General features: G+C 43.9%; 1 protein-coding gene across 1 annotated transcript in view; it reads right to left on the bottom strand.

The window, feature by feature from the left end:
* Sema4c (semaphorin 4C) overlaps window positions 1–19219 on the bottom strand; it is a 162430-nt gene that overhangs the window by 64546 nt on the left and 78665 nt on the right. The window contains exon 8 of the mRNA XM_008837952.3: window positions 2268–2376. Coding sequence (XP_008836174.1) covers window positions 2268–2376 — 109 coding nt within the window. The remainder of the gene's footprint in view (window positions 1–2267; window positions 2377–19219) is intronic.

Here is a 19219-nt window from a genome sequence, read left to right as displayed (position 1 = left end):
CCAGAGGAATCTGTTCTGCCACTGAGCCTTAGATAGGAACATGTCTAGAAGTCAACAGAGAAGAGACATGCCCAACATGGAACCAAGCGGCATGGTGCTGGCCTGAGTGTGGCTAGGAACAAGGATGAAAGGAAAAACAGGGCTACAGGGCAAAGGTGGTATGCTTCATCATGTCTCTTTCCTATCCCATCAGAATGCTGTGCCTTTGATGAAGGAGATGTGGGAACCATCTGGGTGCTTCTTGAAAACTTCGTGGAAGCTGTCCTCCAGCTCCATGATGATATCCAGAGCTCTCCAGAGTGTAACACCAGCCAAGCAGCAACCTAAGCAACAGTCCTGATCATCTTCACCATCTACTTGCTCCAGGGAAGATGCAGGGAGAGGGGGTGTCTCCATGCAGAAAAGCCTCCCCCAGGCTCAAGAGCTTGGCATGTGGTCCTCAGCCTGTGCTAACAGAGGCACAAACTAGGAAAGTGCTCCTACATCCAGCAGACAGATCCTCTAGGACAACTCTGAATCTTCCTTGGGGCAATGGTGTTAATGGTCATGCCAAGGTCTGGGGCCCATGTAAAAGAGGTGGGGGTCCAAAACCATGTCTAGGAGCAAGATCAAGTGGCAATCACTGGCAGCTCTCTGGGCTCTGCCTTGGAAGGCATGGCTCTGTCTTCTTCTTATGCAGAGGGCTTCACTGGCCCTGTTTAAGCTGAAGTCTGCATGCTGGGGTTTGTGCATGGGAGATTAGAGATGATGTGCTTATAGGGCCACAGTCCAAAGGCCTCTAGGGAAAGCAGATTTGTTCTGCAGCAGGAAGGGCAGGAAGCAGTCAATTCTTGGGAGAAAGGAGAGGAAGAAGGAGAAATGGCTCTTTACAGAGCTGCTAGTAACCAGAGTTGGAAAGTCTCCAGTGTATTCCCCACCTCTCTGGTGGGCTCCACACACATCAAAGCCTGCTTGCCACAAGTGGCTCTTTTGGTCTCCTTCACGCCAGGCCCCTTCCCTTGGTGTGCTTTATTTTTCTGAGTGTAATTTGAATTTCCTTCACTCGTCCAAGACACTGGGTTTGTTAGGAAGCAGCAAGTGGCTTATTATACCAGATATGGAGCGCAGCACTCCAGAAGGGAAAGGGGCAAGAGCACAGCAGGCTAGCACATGCGTGGGGTATTTATAGCAGAGCCAAGTGTGGCTGGGTTTGGCAGACAATTGCTAAACACAAGTCGTGGAACAGGTTCTTAAGAAAGCTCTGGCTTTTCCTGCAGAGGAACATCCGGCATCCAGCTTCCAAGGAAAAGGGACCAAGCTCTGCTGGGAGGTACTGACTGTACCTCAAAGAATCCTAAAAGAAGCTGGGACGTGCCTGGATTTGGAGACTATCATAATACATGATACTCACTACCCACCTAACAACAATCATTTACGTACTATATGACTCTGTCCCTTGAGGGTAGGAACCTGCTCCTGCAGTTAGCATTACTACCACCACTAAGCCCAGCCCAGGGACAACTGGGACTCTAGCAAAACAGAACTGAACACTGTGGAAACTGCGTGTAAAACTGACTGATGGTGGGGTTTTAGCTCAGCTGGTGGAGTGTCTAGCTGGCATGCATGAGACAATGGGTAAAGGGCATTTTTTCATTTTAAGCCAGGTACAGTGGTGTGGGATTATAATCCTAGCACTTAGAAGATAGAGGTAGGAGGGTTCAGGCTAGTCTGGTATACTACATTTAGAGTTCCAGGCCAGCTAGAGCTACATAGCAAGACCTTGCTCTTTTTTTGGAGACAGGAGGCCTAGCCCTGGCAAGCCTATGTATACCAGGTTGGCCTCAATGTCATAGAGATCCTCCTGCCTCTGCCTTCCAAGTGCTAAGATTAAAGGCATGCCACCACACCCTGCTTAAGACCCTGTCTTTAAAAAACAACCAGCCTGAGGGGTATGTGATCCTGTCTCAATACACCAAAACAAACAAACTAACAACAAATAAGTGTACTTTGCTGACCAGGAGTTCCTATTAGATAGTATCCCAAACAGACTTGAAAAGAAACTGGAGTCTGCCTAGGGAGATGGTGGTGCTCTCTAGGCTGTGTCTGAGAAAGTGACAGCATCTCTACCCTGGTTCTCCAGGTACCCCTGAGCTCTAGAGCCTAGAAACCACCTTGCTGTTTGAGGAGTGAACTTGTATGTGTGCTTGTGCTGTAGTTGGTACCTAGTGGGCTAGAGTCACTGTTGAATATAAGAGAGTAGACAGCAGTGGGGGAGGGAAGGTACATACCTGTGTTGGAAGGACCCCTGTGGGTATGGAGCAGGGTTGTAGGCTCCCAGGCTGTGGAACACCTCCTTGACCTCTTGTAGAGAGGGACACCACAAGTGCATGCCTTCATCTGTCAGGCCAAAGGTGGGCGGAGTTAGGCTGGGAAAACTTGGCTGGCCTCACTACTCTGCCCATAGGGGTGATCCCCAGCACTTGGTTTCTGCATGCTCTGGCATCAGGGGTATTATTTACAGAAATGAAGCAACCCATGTTTTGTGTTTTTCCAAACTCACTGGACTTTTATTTGATCCTTAAGGTTTTGGGCTGCATTTAAGTGCAAGGGCCAGAGGATGACCATGCCCGACCATCCACACCAGGTGGCAGCTGGGTTCAACTATTCATAGCCAAGTGCCAAGACCCAGAAGACACTAGCCCTAGCATCCCCAGGCTCTCTGTAATGCAGAGCCAGTATCTTACCCCCTGCTGCCCTGTTGGCACCACTGCTGAGACCTCTGGGTGTTCCCTGGGCCACTGTCCCTGCCAGGAGCATGCCTTGCTTCCCTTCTGCCCACATCAACAAGGAGGAAAAACTGTGTTTCAGAGCTTTTTCTTCTATCAGACCATTTAAGGACATGTTCACAACTTGGGGAGTAGAAAAATCAAGAAAAAAAAAATGTGGCCAAGTTTATCTTTCCACCTTACATGTTCTTCTGCCCTATGGCCCCTCACGCCCCCACTGGGAGGCCATGTCACCACCCTGTTAGCCTTCCTGTACATTATCTTATTTATCAGTTTACTTGCTTCTTATCTGTCTGTCCCCGTCAGAATATAAATTTGTGCTGACACATGCCCGGAATCTCAGCACTTGGGAGACTGAGGCAGGAAGATTGCTATATAGTTGAGGCCAGTCCTGGATATAGAGTAAGACTATATTTCAAAAAGAAAAGGAAAACACATTCCACAGAGAAAGGGCCACATCTGTGTGGACCATCCCTATATACCCCCCAGTGCACAGAAAGGCAGTCAGCAGAAAGAAATGAATGAATGAATGAACAAATGAATGAACAGAAGGAATCCAAAACAGCCTGACCAAGCAGTTCACAGGTAAGAGGAAGCTATAAACCATCACAAGATGAGTGGGCAGGTTCAAAAACCTCAGCTAAGCTGGGCGTGGTGGCGTATGCCTGTAGTCCCAGCACTTGGGAGGCAGAGGCAGGCTGTGAGTTCAAGGCCAGCCTGGTCTACATAGTGAGTTCCAGGACAGCTGGGGCTACAGGGAGATCCTGCTTCAAAAAGACAAAAACAAACAAACAAACAAACAAAAAACAAACAAAACCCTCAGCTGTTCTCAAATGCTGAATGAACCAAGACTAAGGTTGGGCTAGGACAATTAAGTAGCACTGGGTGTGTGTGGAAGGGGGTGAGTGTCCCATCCTAGGCTGGAAAGTGACCTGGTAGAGCCTGTGTCCTCAGGGAGTGCACAGTCCATAGGAAAAGAGCCAGACAGATAAACACAGGCAGAGGGTGTTTCTGTAGAAATCCAGAGTGGGTGAAAGGTACCCAGCCTAAGCAGATGTAGAACTCCCCTGTACCTGTACTAACAGTAGGGAGGCAGAGGCAGGAAAAATCACTGCAAGTTCCAGGCCAAATGTGGTCTACATAGTGAGACTGTCATATAAAACAAAAACAGAGGGCCTATGAGATGGCTCAGCAGGTAAAGGCACAGGCAGCCAAGCCTGACAACCTGATTCCATCCCTGGGATTTACATGGTAGAAGGAGAGAGTCAATTTTGACAAGTTGTTCCCTGACCTCTACATATATGCATGGCACATGCACATCCACTGAAATATACACATATGCACAAAAATAATAAATAAAAATGTACTGAGAAAAATACACAAAACAAAGACAAATACAGACATACTGAGTCTGCTCAGAGAAGCAGGAACGTACTGCAGGTGGGCTGAGTGAGGCAAGGCATAGGTCACAGAAAATGAGGGGAGGCACCCTTTTAGAAGAGGGACAGCCATGACAAAAGCAGACTAGCATGGAAGACCAAGGCAGGTCCAGAGACCAGAGGCAAGAACAGGGGGCAGAGAAGGGGATCAGGGTGGGGCCTTCTGCAAAGACTACTACAACAGTTTCCTAAACTCATGGAGAAGTAGCTGCAGGTCTTGCCATCCATGGTGCTGACAGACAGCACCTGGTGGGGCAGAGGGTCTCCAAAAGCTGCCCAAGATCACTTCTCCAGCAGGCATCGAGTATCTCTCTCTTTGGAAATGTATATGGGTCAGAACTTACCAAACAAGTAATTAGACTCTTAGAGAAGGAAAACTTTCTCAGGTTTTTATTTTCGTCTCGGGCAACTTAAGTAAGAGAGCAGTAACCATAGTCTTCACCTGCCTCACAAATGAGCTCGGAAGAATGAAGGCTGCAAAACACAATGTAAGCCCATTAAGCCTGGGGACCTGTGTACATATGTGTGGGCGGGCACATGAACTTTCCAGAGAGGGGAAGAGAATGGACCTAGGGAAAGGCCCAGCTGGGTTGGGAACATCCTGCCAGCATTCTCAGAGACCAAAGGGGATGTGTCCCATCTCACTTCAGTCCACTCAGGTGCTCGACTAGTCTAAAACATTATTTGTGGGCAGTCATCTCCTAGTATGGAATGGACCCTGGCATCATCCCCTCTAGTTTCCACTCAGTGACAACTCCCTAGCACAACAGGACACAGGCTGAGGTGTCAGGAGCAGTTTCAGAGGAGGGGGGCCCAGATGTCTTGGGATAAATCAGTCCCCATCAACAGCCTTGGAAGTTGGTTATGCGATGACAGGAAAATACCACCCGGAGCCCATAATTAAGGCTTCCTAAGTAGGCCATTCGCTCAGCTTTTCCTCAGTGCTGTGTTCCAAATGAGGACTTTCTGGAGGGATGACACAGAAGAAAACCCAGACTCGAAGCTGCCTGGCTCTGGCTCCCTAACTCAGTCTCTCCATACACAGGGCAGTCATTTTAAGTGACTCCTGGGGCGGCACCCAGGCACTGAGTCTTAAATGCCAGTGTGGGCAGCTGGACTCTACCCAAGGGCTGGGGTTGGAGGCAGCCCTGGCTCTTCTGGGATGGAACTAATGCTTTAAGAGGAAGGAAAAGAAAAAAAAAAAAAAAAAAAAAAAAAAGGCATCAGGCCTAAAATAAAAGAAGTAAAAGTGACTTTTCCATCTGTGTCATGGAGGAAGCTGTTACTTCATGGCTATGCTCCCAGCACCAGTGACATGGAATGGGAAAACCACATGTGTCCTAAGTGCTCTTGCAGCCACTTGGCCAGTCCCAGAGGTTCCAAGCCTGGCTCCTACTCCCCTTTCTGGGCCTCCATCACTACCCTTTTCTCATGTGGGGCCAATGAGGTATGGCAACAGTAGCGGGGGCCTTTGCTCTTGTCCCTGTCACTTCTTCCCTGGTCAAGTATTTGAGAGTGGGAAGGTAGCTGTGCTGAGAAGGCCAAGTACCATCTGTCAGGGTCCTGATTCTCTAAGACCCCCCACATGCCCTGGGAGGAGAGAACCCCCCACCCCGTTAGAAAGGGGAGGAGATTGGCTCTCAAAAGGAAGGAAGTTGCCCACCAGACAGAGCCTCCATCCTCACATCAGACCCCTGGGACTCATGGAATTCACAGGAGGCTGAAAATCATCTCATTTCCCAACCTAGCTCTAATTACTTAACTTCTCTCAGCACTTGTATGCTTAAATTTAAACAGTTTCAATATCCCTTGCTTTTAGTTGATTAGCTTTAACTTTTTAGTCACTGAAACTGTTTATTTACTCAGCAACTGTTAATTGAACATAGGGCATTGTTCTAAATATTCTGGGGGACCCAGCAGTGAACAAAACAGATAAGAATCCCAAACCCAAAGCTGGCAGTATGGTGGGAGGCATGATGTACATATGGAAAATTAACACGGGTAACAAGACACTAGGTGGCCTAAGTACCATGTAGGAAGGGTGGTCAGAGTGACATGGAGCAGACCTCAAGGGATGATAGAACTCAAAGGGATCTGAACCCACATGGATTTCAGAAGCCCAAGGTGCTGGTATGGATGTGTGGCACAGGGTGGAGGTGAGGAAGACCAGGATGAAGGGCAAGTGGAAGCAGCTGATCTTGGGAGCTGGACTGTGTCATCAAAGGAATCTATGTGTTCAATGAAAAAGCAACAGTCTGTATCAAGTCAGGATTTTAGTTTCTTTTTTCTTTTTTTTCTTATGATACTGCGGATGGAACCAGGACCTTGTACAGGCTAAACCCATGCTCTACCAACAAGCTATATCCTTTGCACTTGGGTCTGTATATTAAGCCCATGTACATTTCACCACCTAAATCACAGTGTTAGCATGGGCAAGGCCATGCTCCCAGTACAGACACTGCCTTGCCTAGGGGTCTTCATAAATCTTGCTGCTCTTGGTTTTTCTCCCCAGCTTTCCAGGACTGAACTCACAATCTTTTGAAACTTTCTCCAGTAAACCCCTCCCATTTTTTTTCCTTTCTTTGTGAGATAGAGTCTTACTATATATGCACCCCAGGTGAGTCCACAGTTATATAGCCTAGGTTGTCCTTGAACTCTCAGCAATCTTGTCTCAGATGCTAGGATTATAAGTGTGAGTCATCATGCCTTGCTCTCTTTGAAACTTACTTTCTGGTTCTCTGTCCTTACAACCAGCTTCAAGAGTATCTTTACTTTCCCTTTTCTCGTCACTCTCCCTCCCTATATTGCCCCTGACAACCTCCCTACCTCCCTGTGACACATCCTGCATGCATCCCTGTCATTTCTGTGGGCTTCTGGCCTGTTTATTCATGGCTCTGTGCACAGCATAGGTGATACAGTCCCCAGGCTACCCTTCCTTTCTCCTGCCCTCTATAACACACACCACTGCCTGGTGTCACCTTACACCAGAGCATTTGAGGCCCCCACTGTTCAGGACAGAGTTGTATTGTGCCAGACCACAGACCCACTCATACCTGCTAGAATAACAGAAGACCAAAATAAAAAAGAGACAAAAGCAAAATAAAAAACCACCTAGGCTTTAAAAAGCTACAATTTTAACTCTCTATGATTAAAAAAAAAAAAAAAAAAAGTCTGGAGCAGTACAGACCACAGTTGGTACAGAGACCTGACTGACTGTACCTGTTGGATCTCAGGTGCCCATTGTCAGCTCTCAGCTTGCATCTCACAAGCTCAAGGTCATCTTGTGGTCCAGGAAGTCCACTACAGGTCCAGCTATCACATCTCAACTCCAGGCTCCTCCAGGCTCACCTTTCTTCCTTTCTTTGTATGTAGGTATATACATCTTATTTTGAGCAAGTATTACTATGTAGACTGGGCTGGCCTGGAACTTACTATATAGACTAGACTGGCCTCAAATTCACAGACATCTTACTGCTTCCATTTTCCAAGTGCTTTTTTTTTTTTCCATCTTTTTGAGATAGGGTCTCCCTGTAGCCTCAGGGGGACTGGAACTCCCAATGGAGATCAGGTTGGCCTTGAACTCACAGAGATCCACCTGCCTCTGCCTCCCAAGGGCTGGGACTAAAGGTGTGTGCCACCACGTCTAGCTTCTTTCTTTTTTCATAAGAATATGCTCATTGTACAAAATATGGTTTTCGGCCCAGTGTGGTGGTGCACACCTTTAATCCTAGCACTCAGGAGGCAGAGGCAGGTGAACTCTGTGAGTTCAAGGCCAGCCTGGTCTACATAGTGAGTTCCAGGCCAGCTGGGGTTACAGGGAGACCCTATCTCAAAAAAGACCAAAAAAGCCCCCCAAAAAACAAAACCCCCAAACAAAATATGGTTTTAATTATATTTTCATACATGTGTATTATGTATATTACATATCGTGCATATATATATATATTCTAGATTCTGCATATGAGAGAAACCATAATATTTGTCTTTCTGAGTCTGGCTTAATTCACTTACTATGATAGCTTCCAGTTCTACCCATTTTCCTGAAAATGACAATTTCATTCTTCTCTCTGGTTGAATGAACTCCACTGCAGCTATATACCACCTTTTCTTTATCCAACTGCTGATAGGCATCTAGTCTGATTATATAGCTTGACTATAAACAATAAATATGGATGCAGTAAACATGGATGCATAAACACGGATGTATAAAGTACCTTTGTGGTATGGGTCATAAAGGAGTTCTTTTTTGGTTTTTTAGGTTTTTTGTTGTTGTTGTTTGTTTTTGGTCTTTTTGAGACAGATTCTCTCTGTAGCCATAGCTGGTCAGGAACTCACTATGTAGACCAGGCTGGCCTCAGTCTCAGAGATCTGCCTGCCTCTGCCTCCTGAGTGCCAGGATTAAAGGTATGAGTCACCACATCTCTTGTTTGATTTCTTTTTTTTTAATGTGTATGTATGTATTGCCTGCATGTAGGCAGGTGTACCCATGTCATGCAATGCCCTCAGGGGTCAGAAGAGGGTGTTGGATCCCCTGGAACTGGAATTACAGATGGTTGTTAGCTACCATGTGGGTGCTGGAATTGAACCCCGGTCCTCTGCAAGAGCAGTCAGTGCTCTTACCCACCTGAGCCGGATCTCCAGACCCTTGTTTGATTTCTTGATGACAGGCATTGTGACTGAGGTGAGATGGAATCCCATGTAGTTTTGGTTTGCATTTCTCTGATGGCTAAGGACACCATACTTCTTTTGAGGGTCATCTGTCCAACTCATTTCAGGAAATTGCTTTCTTACTTTGCTATCTGTTTAATTTCTCTTTCAGCTGCTGTGACAAAAACACTCTGACCAAAAGCATCTTAGGGGAGGAAAGGGTTTATTTAGCCATCACTGACAGAAGTCAAGGCAGGACTCAAGCAAGAACTTGAAGCAGAGACCATGGAGGAATGTTCCTTGCTGGCTCACTTGCTCATGCTTAGCTAGCTTTCACATACAGTCCAGGACCATCTGCCCAGGGAATGATGCTACCCACAGTGGGCTGACCTTCCCATATTAATCAATAGCTAAAATAATCCCCTACATATATGCCACAGGCCAATCTGATCTGGGAAATCCCTCAATCAAGACTCCCTTCTCAGGTAACTCCAGGTTGTGTTTGTGTTGACTTGACAGTTAAAACTCTTTTTTTTTTTTTTTTTTGTCTTTTTGAGATAAGATCTCCCTGTAGCCCCAGCTGACCTGGAACTTACTATGTAGACCAGGCTGGCCTTGAACTCACAGAGATCTGCCTGCCTCTGCCTCCTGAGTGCTGGGATTAAAGGTGTGTGCCACCATGCCTGGCATGACAGCTAAGACTAAGTAGGACACCATCTGACTATGCAGTACTGCACTGTTTGTAGAGATATGGGTAGGATCTAAGTGTGTGATAGATAGCTTTAGTTATCAACTTAACAAACTTGGGTTGAGGGAACCTCAACTGGGGAATGGCCTCCAATGGACTGGCCTGTGGCTATGTCTGTGGGGCATCTTCTTGAGTATTGAGCATCACCCCTGGACAGGTGGGCCTATGTTGTATAAGAAAGCAGGGGCCAGTGGAACAAGCTAGTAAGCAGGGTTCCTCCATGGCCTGTGGCTCCTGCCTCCAGGTTCCTGTCCTGAGTTCCTACCTTGGACTCCCTCAGTGATGAACAGTGACCCGGGAGATGTAAGCAAAATAAACCCTTTCCTCCCCTAGCTGGTACTGGGTCTGAGTATTTTGTCGCAGCAATGGAAAAACAAACTAGAACACAGTGTGACTCAGGAACTAGTAACAGACCATCCTCCCCAATTTAAAACACCAGAATTCGGAAGTGATTTAGACTCAACCAAAGGACTTCCCAGCACTGTTCTCAATGCAAGATCTACACCAGGTCCTCTCCCTGGATTTCTGAACCCGAGATTTTTCAGGCTATGCCTGATTTCTGGAATGAAATGAAACAAAACCAAATTCTGGCAAGGCTGAAGAGTGATGAGAACCTTCATTTATTGCTTTAGAAAACAATCCAGTAGTTTCTTACAAAGCTCAACATGCTCTTACAATAAGATCTAACAATGGAGCTCATTGGTAGTCAGCCAAATGAACTAAAAACAGGCCCCTACACATAGCTGCATGTGCTTGGAACACCCTTATCCATACTTGCCAAAAACTGGAAACAAAATGTCCTTCAATGGACGAGGAGATGAATTGTGGTATATCCATATAGCAGCATATTCATCCATTAAAAAGCATGGAAAGACCTTAAATGCTTATTGCTGAGTGATAGAAGCTGATCTGAAAAGACTGTGTACTGTGCATTCCTAGCTGGCATTTGCAAAAAAAAAAAAAAAAAAAAAACAACTAGGGAGACCGTCCCAAAAAAGAAAAAAACATCAGAAGCTGTGCATGCACAAGGGAAGAGGGTGGGGTATAGCTCTGTGGTAAAGCACTTGCTGAGAGTGTACCAGACCCTGAGTTCAGTCCTCAGCACTGGAAACAACAGAAACATAAAACTCCACCACAGCACTGTATGGCGTGGAGCAGACCTGGCAGGGTACACAGTGACATTTACTGTCTTCTGAGGCCCTAATGCAGAGGTTCTTCAACTATTGTGTATTGTGGAATCATTTAGGAGGCTGAGGAGATGGCTCAGTGGTTAAAGTGCCTGCCACACAAGTGTGAGGATGAGTTCAGATCCCTAGAATCTATGTAAAAGTCAGGTGGGCACAGTGATTGGCTTGTAATTCCAGTGTTTAGAATACAAAAACAGGATCACAGGATCCCTAGAGCTTTCCAGGCTAGCTGTACTGGTGAGCTCTGGGTTCAACTGAGAGACCCTGCCTCAATGAATTGGTGGAGAGTGACTGAGGAAGACTCCCAACATTAACTTTGGGTTTCCACATGCACGCGTGCACATTTGTACCTGCACACCCATGTTTACCCACATATGTGCAAAGACATATACATACATGCACACACACACACACATACACACACACACCACCACCGCCGCCACCACCACCACCACCACCAACAACAAAGAACCTGCTCCCAGAAACCAGTTGAATCAACTTGGAGTGTGGCCTAGGCTTGGGAATTTTAAAAATTCCTAAGTTGTCAGGTATGATGGAGTACACCATCAATTCCAGCACTCAGGATCTCTGTGAATTTGAAGCTAGCCTCGTCTACATAGTGAGTTCTGGGCCAGCCAGGGGTTACACAATGAGATCCAGTCTAAAAAAAAAATCCCAAAAGGTTCTAATATGCAATCAAAACCTGCAGCCCTTGCTGCAGAACAGCACAGGAGCCTCCCTCACATGCTCTGGCAGACGGTGAGGGAGTGGGGAAGACAGGAGTTCGTGGCACACCCAGAGCCTTTTGTCCTTGTACCAGACCCAAGATCCTAGGGCCCAGGAGCCAGGGTTCCTTAGTTCCACACCCAGACTAAGCCTGACTGATCTCAGAGGGTTGCAGTACTGTTTAAAGCTTACCCACAGCTGAAAATGGCCTTGGCTGGAGGCTGAAACCTGGGGGAGCTACTAGTTAGTTCTTCTGATTTGAATTTAAAAGTCAAACGTTCTTTAGGGTGGGTGTGATGGCACACACTTTTGATATCAGCACTTGGGAGGCAGAGACAGGCAGGTCTCTGTGAGCTCCAGGCCAGCATGGTCTACATAGCAAGTTCCAGGCCAGCCAGGGCTGCAAAGTGAGACCCTGTCTCAAAAACAAAACAAAACAAAACAAAATAAAACAAAAAAACAAGCTGGGAGAGGCAGCACACTTAATCCAAGGACTTGGGAGGCAGAGGCAGACAGATCTCTGTGAGTTCAAGGCCAGCCTGGTCTACACAGCTCAGTTCCAGGCCAGTTGTGGCTACAGGGAGACTGTCTTAAAAATCCAACAAAACAAAGAAATGTTTTTTAGGGCTGGGGATGATGGTTCACTGGGTAAGAGTGCTTGCTGCAAAAGCATGAGGATGTGAGTTCAAATCCCCAGCACCCACATTAAAAGTCACATGTGATCACATGTATGCCTGTAACCCCCAGCACTGTGGGGTGTGGAGACAGGAAGATCATTGGGCTTGCCAGCCACAAGACTAGCTCTAATTTTACTGAAAGACCCTGTGTGAAGGAAGTAAGAAGGAGACTGATGGAGCAGGATACCTGACATCCTCTTTGAGTTTGTGCGAATGGGTGCCTGCACACACATATGTACATATGCCACATACATGTATATATACCACACACATACTAAAAGAAGAAGCGCTCTTCAGGGACTCAACAGCTGTCCCACAGTGAAGTCAGTGACCATAAGCCACCTTGAGAGATAGGATATTCTCTGCTAGCCCACCAACAAATCAGCACTGATTGTGTCCATGACCAAACACCACACAGCACCTAGCTAAGCCAAGACCAGTATAAACACTGATCCTAATGCTCACTTTGCACAAGTGTGCCAGAAACTCATTCCAAAAGGGAGGAACCCATTTAAAGACCACCTATATCAAAGCCAGAGTCAGAGCCAGATCTGATGGGGGAGTGAGAGTCATATCAAAAGCCAGAGCTGGAGTCAGAGCCAGAGCCAGACGACAACTCTGGTCCAGAATGTCCTCACAGGTAGAGAACGCAGGAAGCATGTTGCCTAGCACAGAGCAACTCTCAACCTCTGGGAACCAGGAAAGGAAAACAAGAGATGCCAGATGGAACATAGCAACTGAGGGTCTCCCTCTGGATAGTGTCGATTCTTGCAGTTGGTATCATACTCTCAGGAGAGGACTAGGGACAGAGCTTAGTACCCAGAACACCGGTCTAACAGAGGAAAAACACCTCAGCCACACTATAACCTAGTTCCTTCAGAACAAGGCAAACACTTCCACCAAAAGAGGAAGGGTGAAAACAAACACCACCAACAAAGAACAGAAACTAAAAACCAACGATCTAATTCCTAACATGCAAGTACCAACAAACGTAACGGGAAAAAACAAGAAAACCTGTCTCCTTCCCAAACTAGCAATCCCAGGGTAATGGCATTAAATCAGAAAGACCAAGATAAAATTCCAAAGAATTGAAAGAATGATTATAAATATCTTCAAATAAGTGAAATGAAAACACAAACAGTTGAATGAAATAAGGGGTATGAAATGGAATTAGAAATACTGAAGAAAGACCAAACTGAAATGCTGGAAATAAAAAATTTCAGTAAGTCGTAGCTTAATCCCAGCACTTGGGAGGCAGAGGCAGGTGGATCTCTACATAGTGAGTGCCAGGCCAGTTGGGGGCTACAGAGAGAGCCTGTCTTAAAAAGACCAAAAAAAAAAAAAAAAAAATTCAGTAAGTCAAACAGAAAGCTCAGTGGAAATCTTCACCAACAGAACAGGCCACAGGGAAGACAAAACATCTAGGGTTGAAGAGAAAGCAGGGAAATTGGTACATTCAGTTAAGTACAAGGATAACATTTTTAAAAACATAGAAATGAAACGTGAGATCTTTGGGGCACCATGAAAAGATCAAATCTATGAATTATAGGCATCAAAGGGAGAGAAGTCCATACCAAAGTATAGAAAATATTTTCAGTATAACCATAGAAATCTCCCCAAATTTAAGGAAAGAGAGGCCCCTCCAGATATAAGAGACACATAGAACATAAAATAGACAGAGCTAGAAAAAGAAGCTTCTTGTGTTATATTGTAGTTGAAACACTGATAGACTAAACAAAGAAAGTGATTAAAAGCTCCAAGAGAAAAACACCAAGTCACATATAAAGTCAAGCCCATCAGAATGACAGCTGACTTCTCAACCAAAACTTCAAAAGAAAGAAGGGTTAGGAATGATATATTTAAAGTTCTGAAAGACCACATCTGTCAACCCAGAACACAAATCAATCAAAATCATCTATCATGATTAAGGTAGAAAAATAAAAAACAAAAAACAAAACATTCCATAATAAAAGCAGGCTAAAAGAATTTATGACCACTAAGCCATCGCTACAGAAGATATTGTCCAGAGGACTTCTCTGGACTAAAGTGAATGATAAACAGCATTCAAGAAGATGCAGGGGAAAAAATGATTCTAGAACAACAGTTAAGCAAACTGAGAATTAGGAATAGAACAAACAGTACAGCATCAACAAATGATGGGAATTAATACATACCGTTCAATAACAACATTGAACATTAATGGTCTTAATTCCCTAATTTAATGACATAGACCAACAGGCTGGCTGGATTAAAATACAAGATCCAGGAGCTGGAGAGATGGCTCAGTGGGTTAAGAGCACTGGTTATTCTTACAGAAGACCTGGGTTTGAATTCCAGCACCTACTTGGCAGCTAACAACCATCTGTAACTCTAGTTCCAGGGGATCTGATCTGTCCTCCTTGGGTACTGCTTGACACGGGTATACTTACACACATGCAGGCATTAAGATCCATCTACTTGCTGCCCCCATGCCTCCAAGAAACATACATACCTCACTATCAGAGACAAACAATATCTTGGGGTGAAAGGACAGAAAAAGGTATTCCAGGCAAATGGAAACAGGAAACAAGCAGGAGGCTAATATCTGACAAAAAAGATTTCAAACAAAAAATAATCCAGAGAGCTAGAGTCGCCTCATTCTTGTTAAGGGATCAAGTCAGCAAGAAGATATTACAATTCTAAACCAGTATGCACCTATCACGGGTTCACCGAATTTCACAAGACATACACTACTACACATAAAGTTACAGATTAACATCAGTGCAACAGTAGTGTGCAATTCAACGCTCCATTCTTGCCAACTGACAGGCCATCCTGGCAAAAATTAAACAGAAACATCTGACATGGTAGCTCAAACAGACTTAGCAGACATCTGCAGAACATTCCATTCAAAAACTGCAGAATACACATTCTTTGCTTCAGTACATAAAACTCTCTCTAAAATAAATTATTTATTAGGATACAAAGACAATCTTAGGAAATAAAGGAAAATTGAAATAATTCCTTGTATTCTATCCAATCACAATGGAATAAAACCAGAAACCAACAGCAAGAGAAACTGTAGAACATTCACAGACTCACAGAGATTGAACAACACACTATTCATTTATGAATGGGTTATGAAAAAAATTTTTTTTAATTCCTGGAATCAAATAATAATGAAAATACAATATACCAAAACTTATGGGATACAAAAAAGCAGTCCTAAGAGGAAGTTTATAGTTCTAAGTACCTACATTCAGAAATCAGAGTGATCTTAAATAAATAACTTAATAATACACTTTAGGGACTTAGAAAGACAAGAACAAGCCAAACCCCAAACCAGTAGCTAGAAAGAACTCATTCAAAACAGGGCAGAAATTAATGAAATGGAAATGAGAAAAACAATACAAAGAATTTATGGAACAAAGAGCTGGTTCTTTGGAAATATAAACCAGATTCACAAACCTTAGCCAAACTACTGAAAGAGAAAAAAGACCCAAATTAATAAAATTAGAGATGAAAAGAGAACCATTATGCAGATACCAATGAAATTCAGAGAATCAGAGATACAGATGATCTACCAAAATTAAACCAAGATGAAATACGTTATTTAAGCAGGTATATAAGAAGCAGCCATTAAAAAAATCTGCCAATTAAAAAAAGTCTAGCCCCTATTAGATTCACTGAATTTTGCCACTTTCAAAGAAGAATACCAATGGTTCTCTATTCCATAAAATAATGAAAAGAAGGTATACTACCAAACACTTTTTATGAAGACAGTATTACCTTGATACCAAAACCAGGTAATGATGCAACAAAAAAGGAAAATTACAGACTAATCAGCTGGGCGTGGTGGCGCATGCCTTTAATCCCAGCACTTGGAAGGCAGAGGCAGGCGGATCTCTGTGAGTTCAAGGCCAGCCTGGTCTACATAGTGAGTTCCAGGACAGCTGGGGCCATAGGGAGACCCTGTCTCAAAAAGACCAAAAAAAAAAAAAAAAAACCCGAAAAACAAAACAAAACAAAAAGACGAAATTATAGACTAATCTTTCTGATGAACATAGATGCAAACTTTTCAACAGATCATTTGTAAGCCAAATACAGGAAGACATCAAAAAGATCATTCACCATGATCAAGCTGGCTTTATTCCAGAGACAAAGGAATGGCTCAACATATGCAAATCAATAAATATAATAAATCACATAAATGGATTCAATGACAGAAATCACATGATCATCTCAATATATCAGAAAAGGCTTTTGACAAAATCCAACACCTCTTCATGATAAAAGTCCTGAAGAAACCTGGAATAGTAGGAACATATCTTAACATAATAGAGGTTGCTATATGACAGATGTACAGCCAACATTCTACTAAATGGGGAAAACTCAAAGCATACCCATTAAAATCAGGAATAAGGTAATGTCACCCACTTTCTCCACTCTTATTCAATGCAGCACTGGAAGCCTTAGCTAGAGAAGAGAAACAAAAGGAATAAAAAAAGGAAAGGAAGGTGTCAAAGTATCCTTACTTAGAGATGTGATTTTTAGACTTCACCATAAAACATTTAGAACCGATAAGCTCTTTCAGCAAAGCGGTAGCATACAAAATTAACACACAAACATCAGTGGCCTTTCTACAAACAGAGTAAGCACGTTGAGGAAGAAATCAGGGAAATAATGTCATTTACAATCCCACCCTCTCCCCCCCAAAAACCTTGAATAAAACTAGCCAAGAAAATAACCTCTACAGTGAAAACTTTAAAATACTGAAGAAACTAAAAAAAACACCAGAAGGTGAAAATTGCTGTGCTGGGGACTGGAGAGATAGCTAAGTGGTTAAGAGCACGGACTACTCTTGCAGAAGACTCGGGTTCGATTCCCAGCACCCACATGGTGGCTAACCGTCTATAACTCCAGTTCCAGGGAATCCAACACCTTCTTCTGATCCCGAGGGCACGGTGCATGACACAGGTACACATGCAGGCAATACAGTCATACATATAAAATAAAATTAATACTAAAATACTTTTTAAAAAAGAAAATGGCTGTCCTATGAAAAGCAATGTACAGATTCAATACAATCTCCATCAAAATTCTAACACCATTCTTCACAGAAATATTTTTAAAAACCTTAAAATTCTTAGGAAGCACAAAAGACCCAGATAGCCAAAAGCGATACTGAGCAGAGAATAGTGCTGGATGTCCCGCACCTGATTTCAAAGTATATCACAGAACCACGGTAGCAGAAACAGCATGGTGCTGATACAAAAACAGGCATGTAGATCAATGGAACAGGGTAGAAGATCCAGATATAAACTCATGCAGCTATAGCCTCCGGATTATTGACAAAACAAAAAAGAAAAAGAAAAAGAAAACCTCTTTACCAAATGGTCCTAGGAAAGCTGGCTATTTATCTGTAGAAGAATGAACCTAATCCTCATCTCTCATCCTGCATAAAACTCAACTCCAAATGGATCAAAGACCTTAATTTAAGACCTCAAACTCTGGCTAGGTGTGGTGGTCCACACCTTTAATCCAAACACTTGGGAGGCAAAGGCGGGCAGATCTTCAGTTATACCACTCCTGGACATACACCGGAAAGACTCATTATCCTGCCACAGGGCTCTCCACCTCCACATTCATTGCTGCTCTATTCACAACCCTTAGAAAATGGTATCAGCCTGGATGTCCATCAATGAATGGATCACAAACGTGGTACATACACACAATGGAATAATTATTCATCTGTAAAGAAAAATGAAATTGTGAAATTTGCCAGAAATGGATGGAACTGGAAAATACTATATGAAATGACCCAAGCTCAGTACAAAAAAGACCATATGCTTTCTGTTACATGTGTCTCTTAGCTTGGAAGTTTTAGATTTGTGTGTTTATTTGAAGTGAGTTTCTACAGAGGCGGCAAGAAAGCTAGAAGGGACCATGAGAGGGAAAAATAAAAAGAGGTGGAGTGGGTGGTGGAACACATGTAATATGAAAGTGTGGTGGGGGCATACTGAGGTGGAAAGGTTTAAGTAAGGATGGGAGCAGGGAGATAAGGGAAAGGGAGCTGGAGAAAGGAGGGCTCAGAAAAACTAAAGACGTATGATAAAGCTATACAGAAACCTACTACTTTATAAGCTGATCTAAAAATATATCATAATGGAGCTGGAGAGATGACTAAGTGGTTAAGAGCACTGGTTGCTCTTCCAGAGGATCCTGTTTGGTTCCCAGCACCCACATGGTGGCTAACAACCGTCATAACTGCAGTTCCAAATTCTGGCCTCCATAGGTTTGCAGGGATGTGGTACACTTACATACATGCAGGCAAACACTCAGACACATAAAATAAATTTTAAAATTAAAATATACAATAAAAGGTGAAAAATTTATGTGCTCTGAAGAGAAGCCAGATCTAACACCCAAAAAGGAAAGTATAACCAAAGATTAAAGGGGCTAATATAATTTTTAAGAGTCCATATGTTTAGCAAAAGGCTACACAACAAGAAACAATGCCAGATAGGAGATACCTTTTTTTGAGTTGTTGGCCAGGGTGGCCCAAGAAACTTCCAGATAGTAACCCAGCATAGAACTGGGAAAATGAACAGCAGACCCCAATCTTATCTAAAGGAATATTGACAACTGATTGCTGCTAGATGAGGAACAGCTGACCCTCCTAAAACAAAGACCTCTAGACAGACAGACTAGATTCATCAGATGGACAAGTACTGGGGAATGCCTGGGGGTGCCAACAACACGGCAGACAGTAGCAGGGGAGACAGAGTAAAAGGGCTCTAGTTGGGGGGAGTATGGGAGGGTGCCATCTGGGAAGAGGGTATATAGATGAATAAGATTGTTTGGGATGTTCTATGTGATATACACACAAAAAAATCCACAAATTTAAAAAATGAGTTATATTTGAGGAGGAAGCATAAAAATTTATGTCATGTTAAGTAGCAGAGGTGATAAACATTACCACTGAAATCTACCCGATGACTTTATAGACATACACAGGTGCCAAGGATCTGAGTGCGACCGATTATGACTA

This window comes from Nannospalax galili, unplaced genomic scaffold (assembly GCF_000622305.1).
Source record: "Nannospalax galili isolate Female #2095 unplaced genomic scaffold, S.galili_v1.0 scaffold1311, whole genome shotgun sequence".
NCBI lineage: Eukaryota > Metazoa > Chordata > Mammalia > Rodentia > Spalacidae > Nannospalax > Nannospalax galili.
The sequence above is the reverse complement of the archived record's forward strand: the minus strand, read 5'-3'. Positions and strand labels throughout refer to the sequence as shown.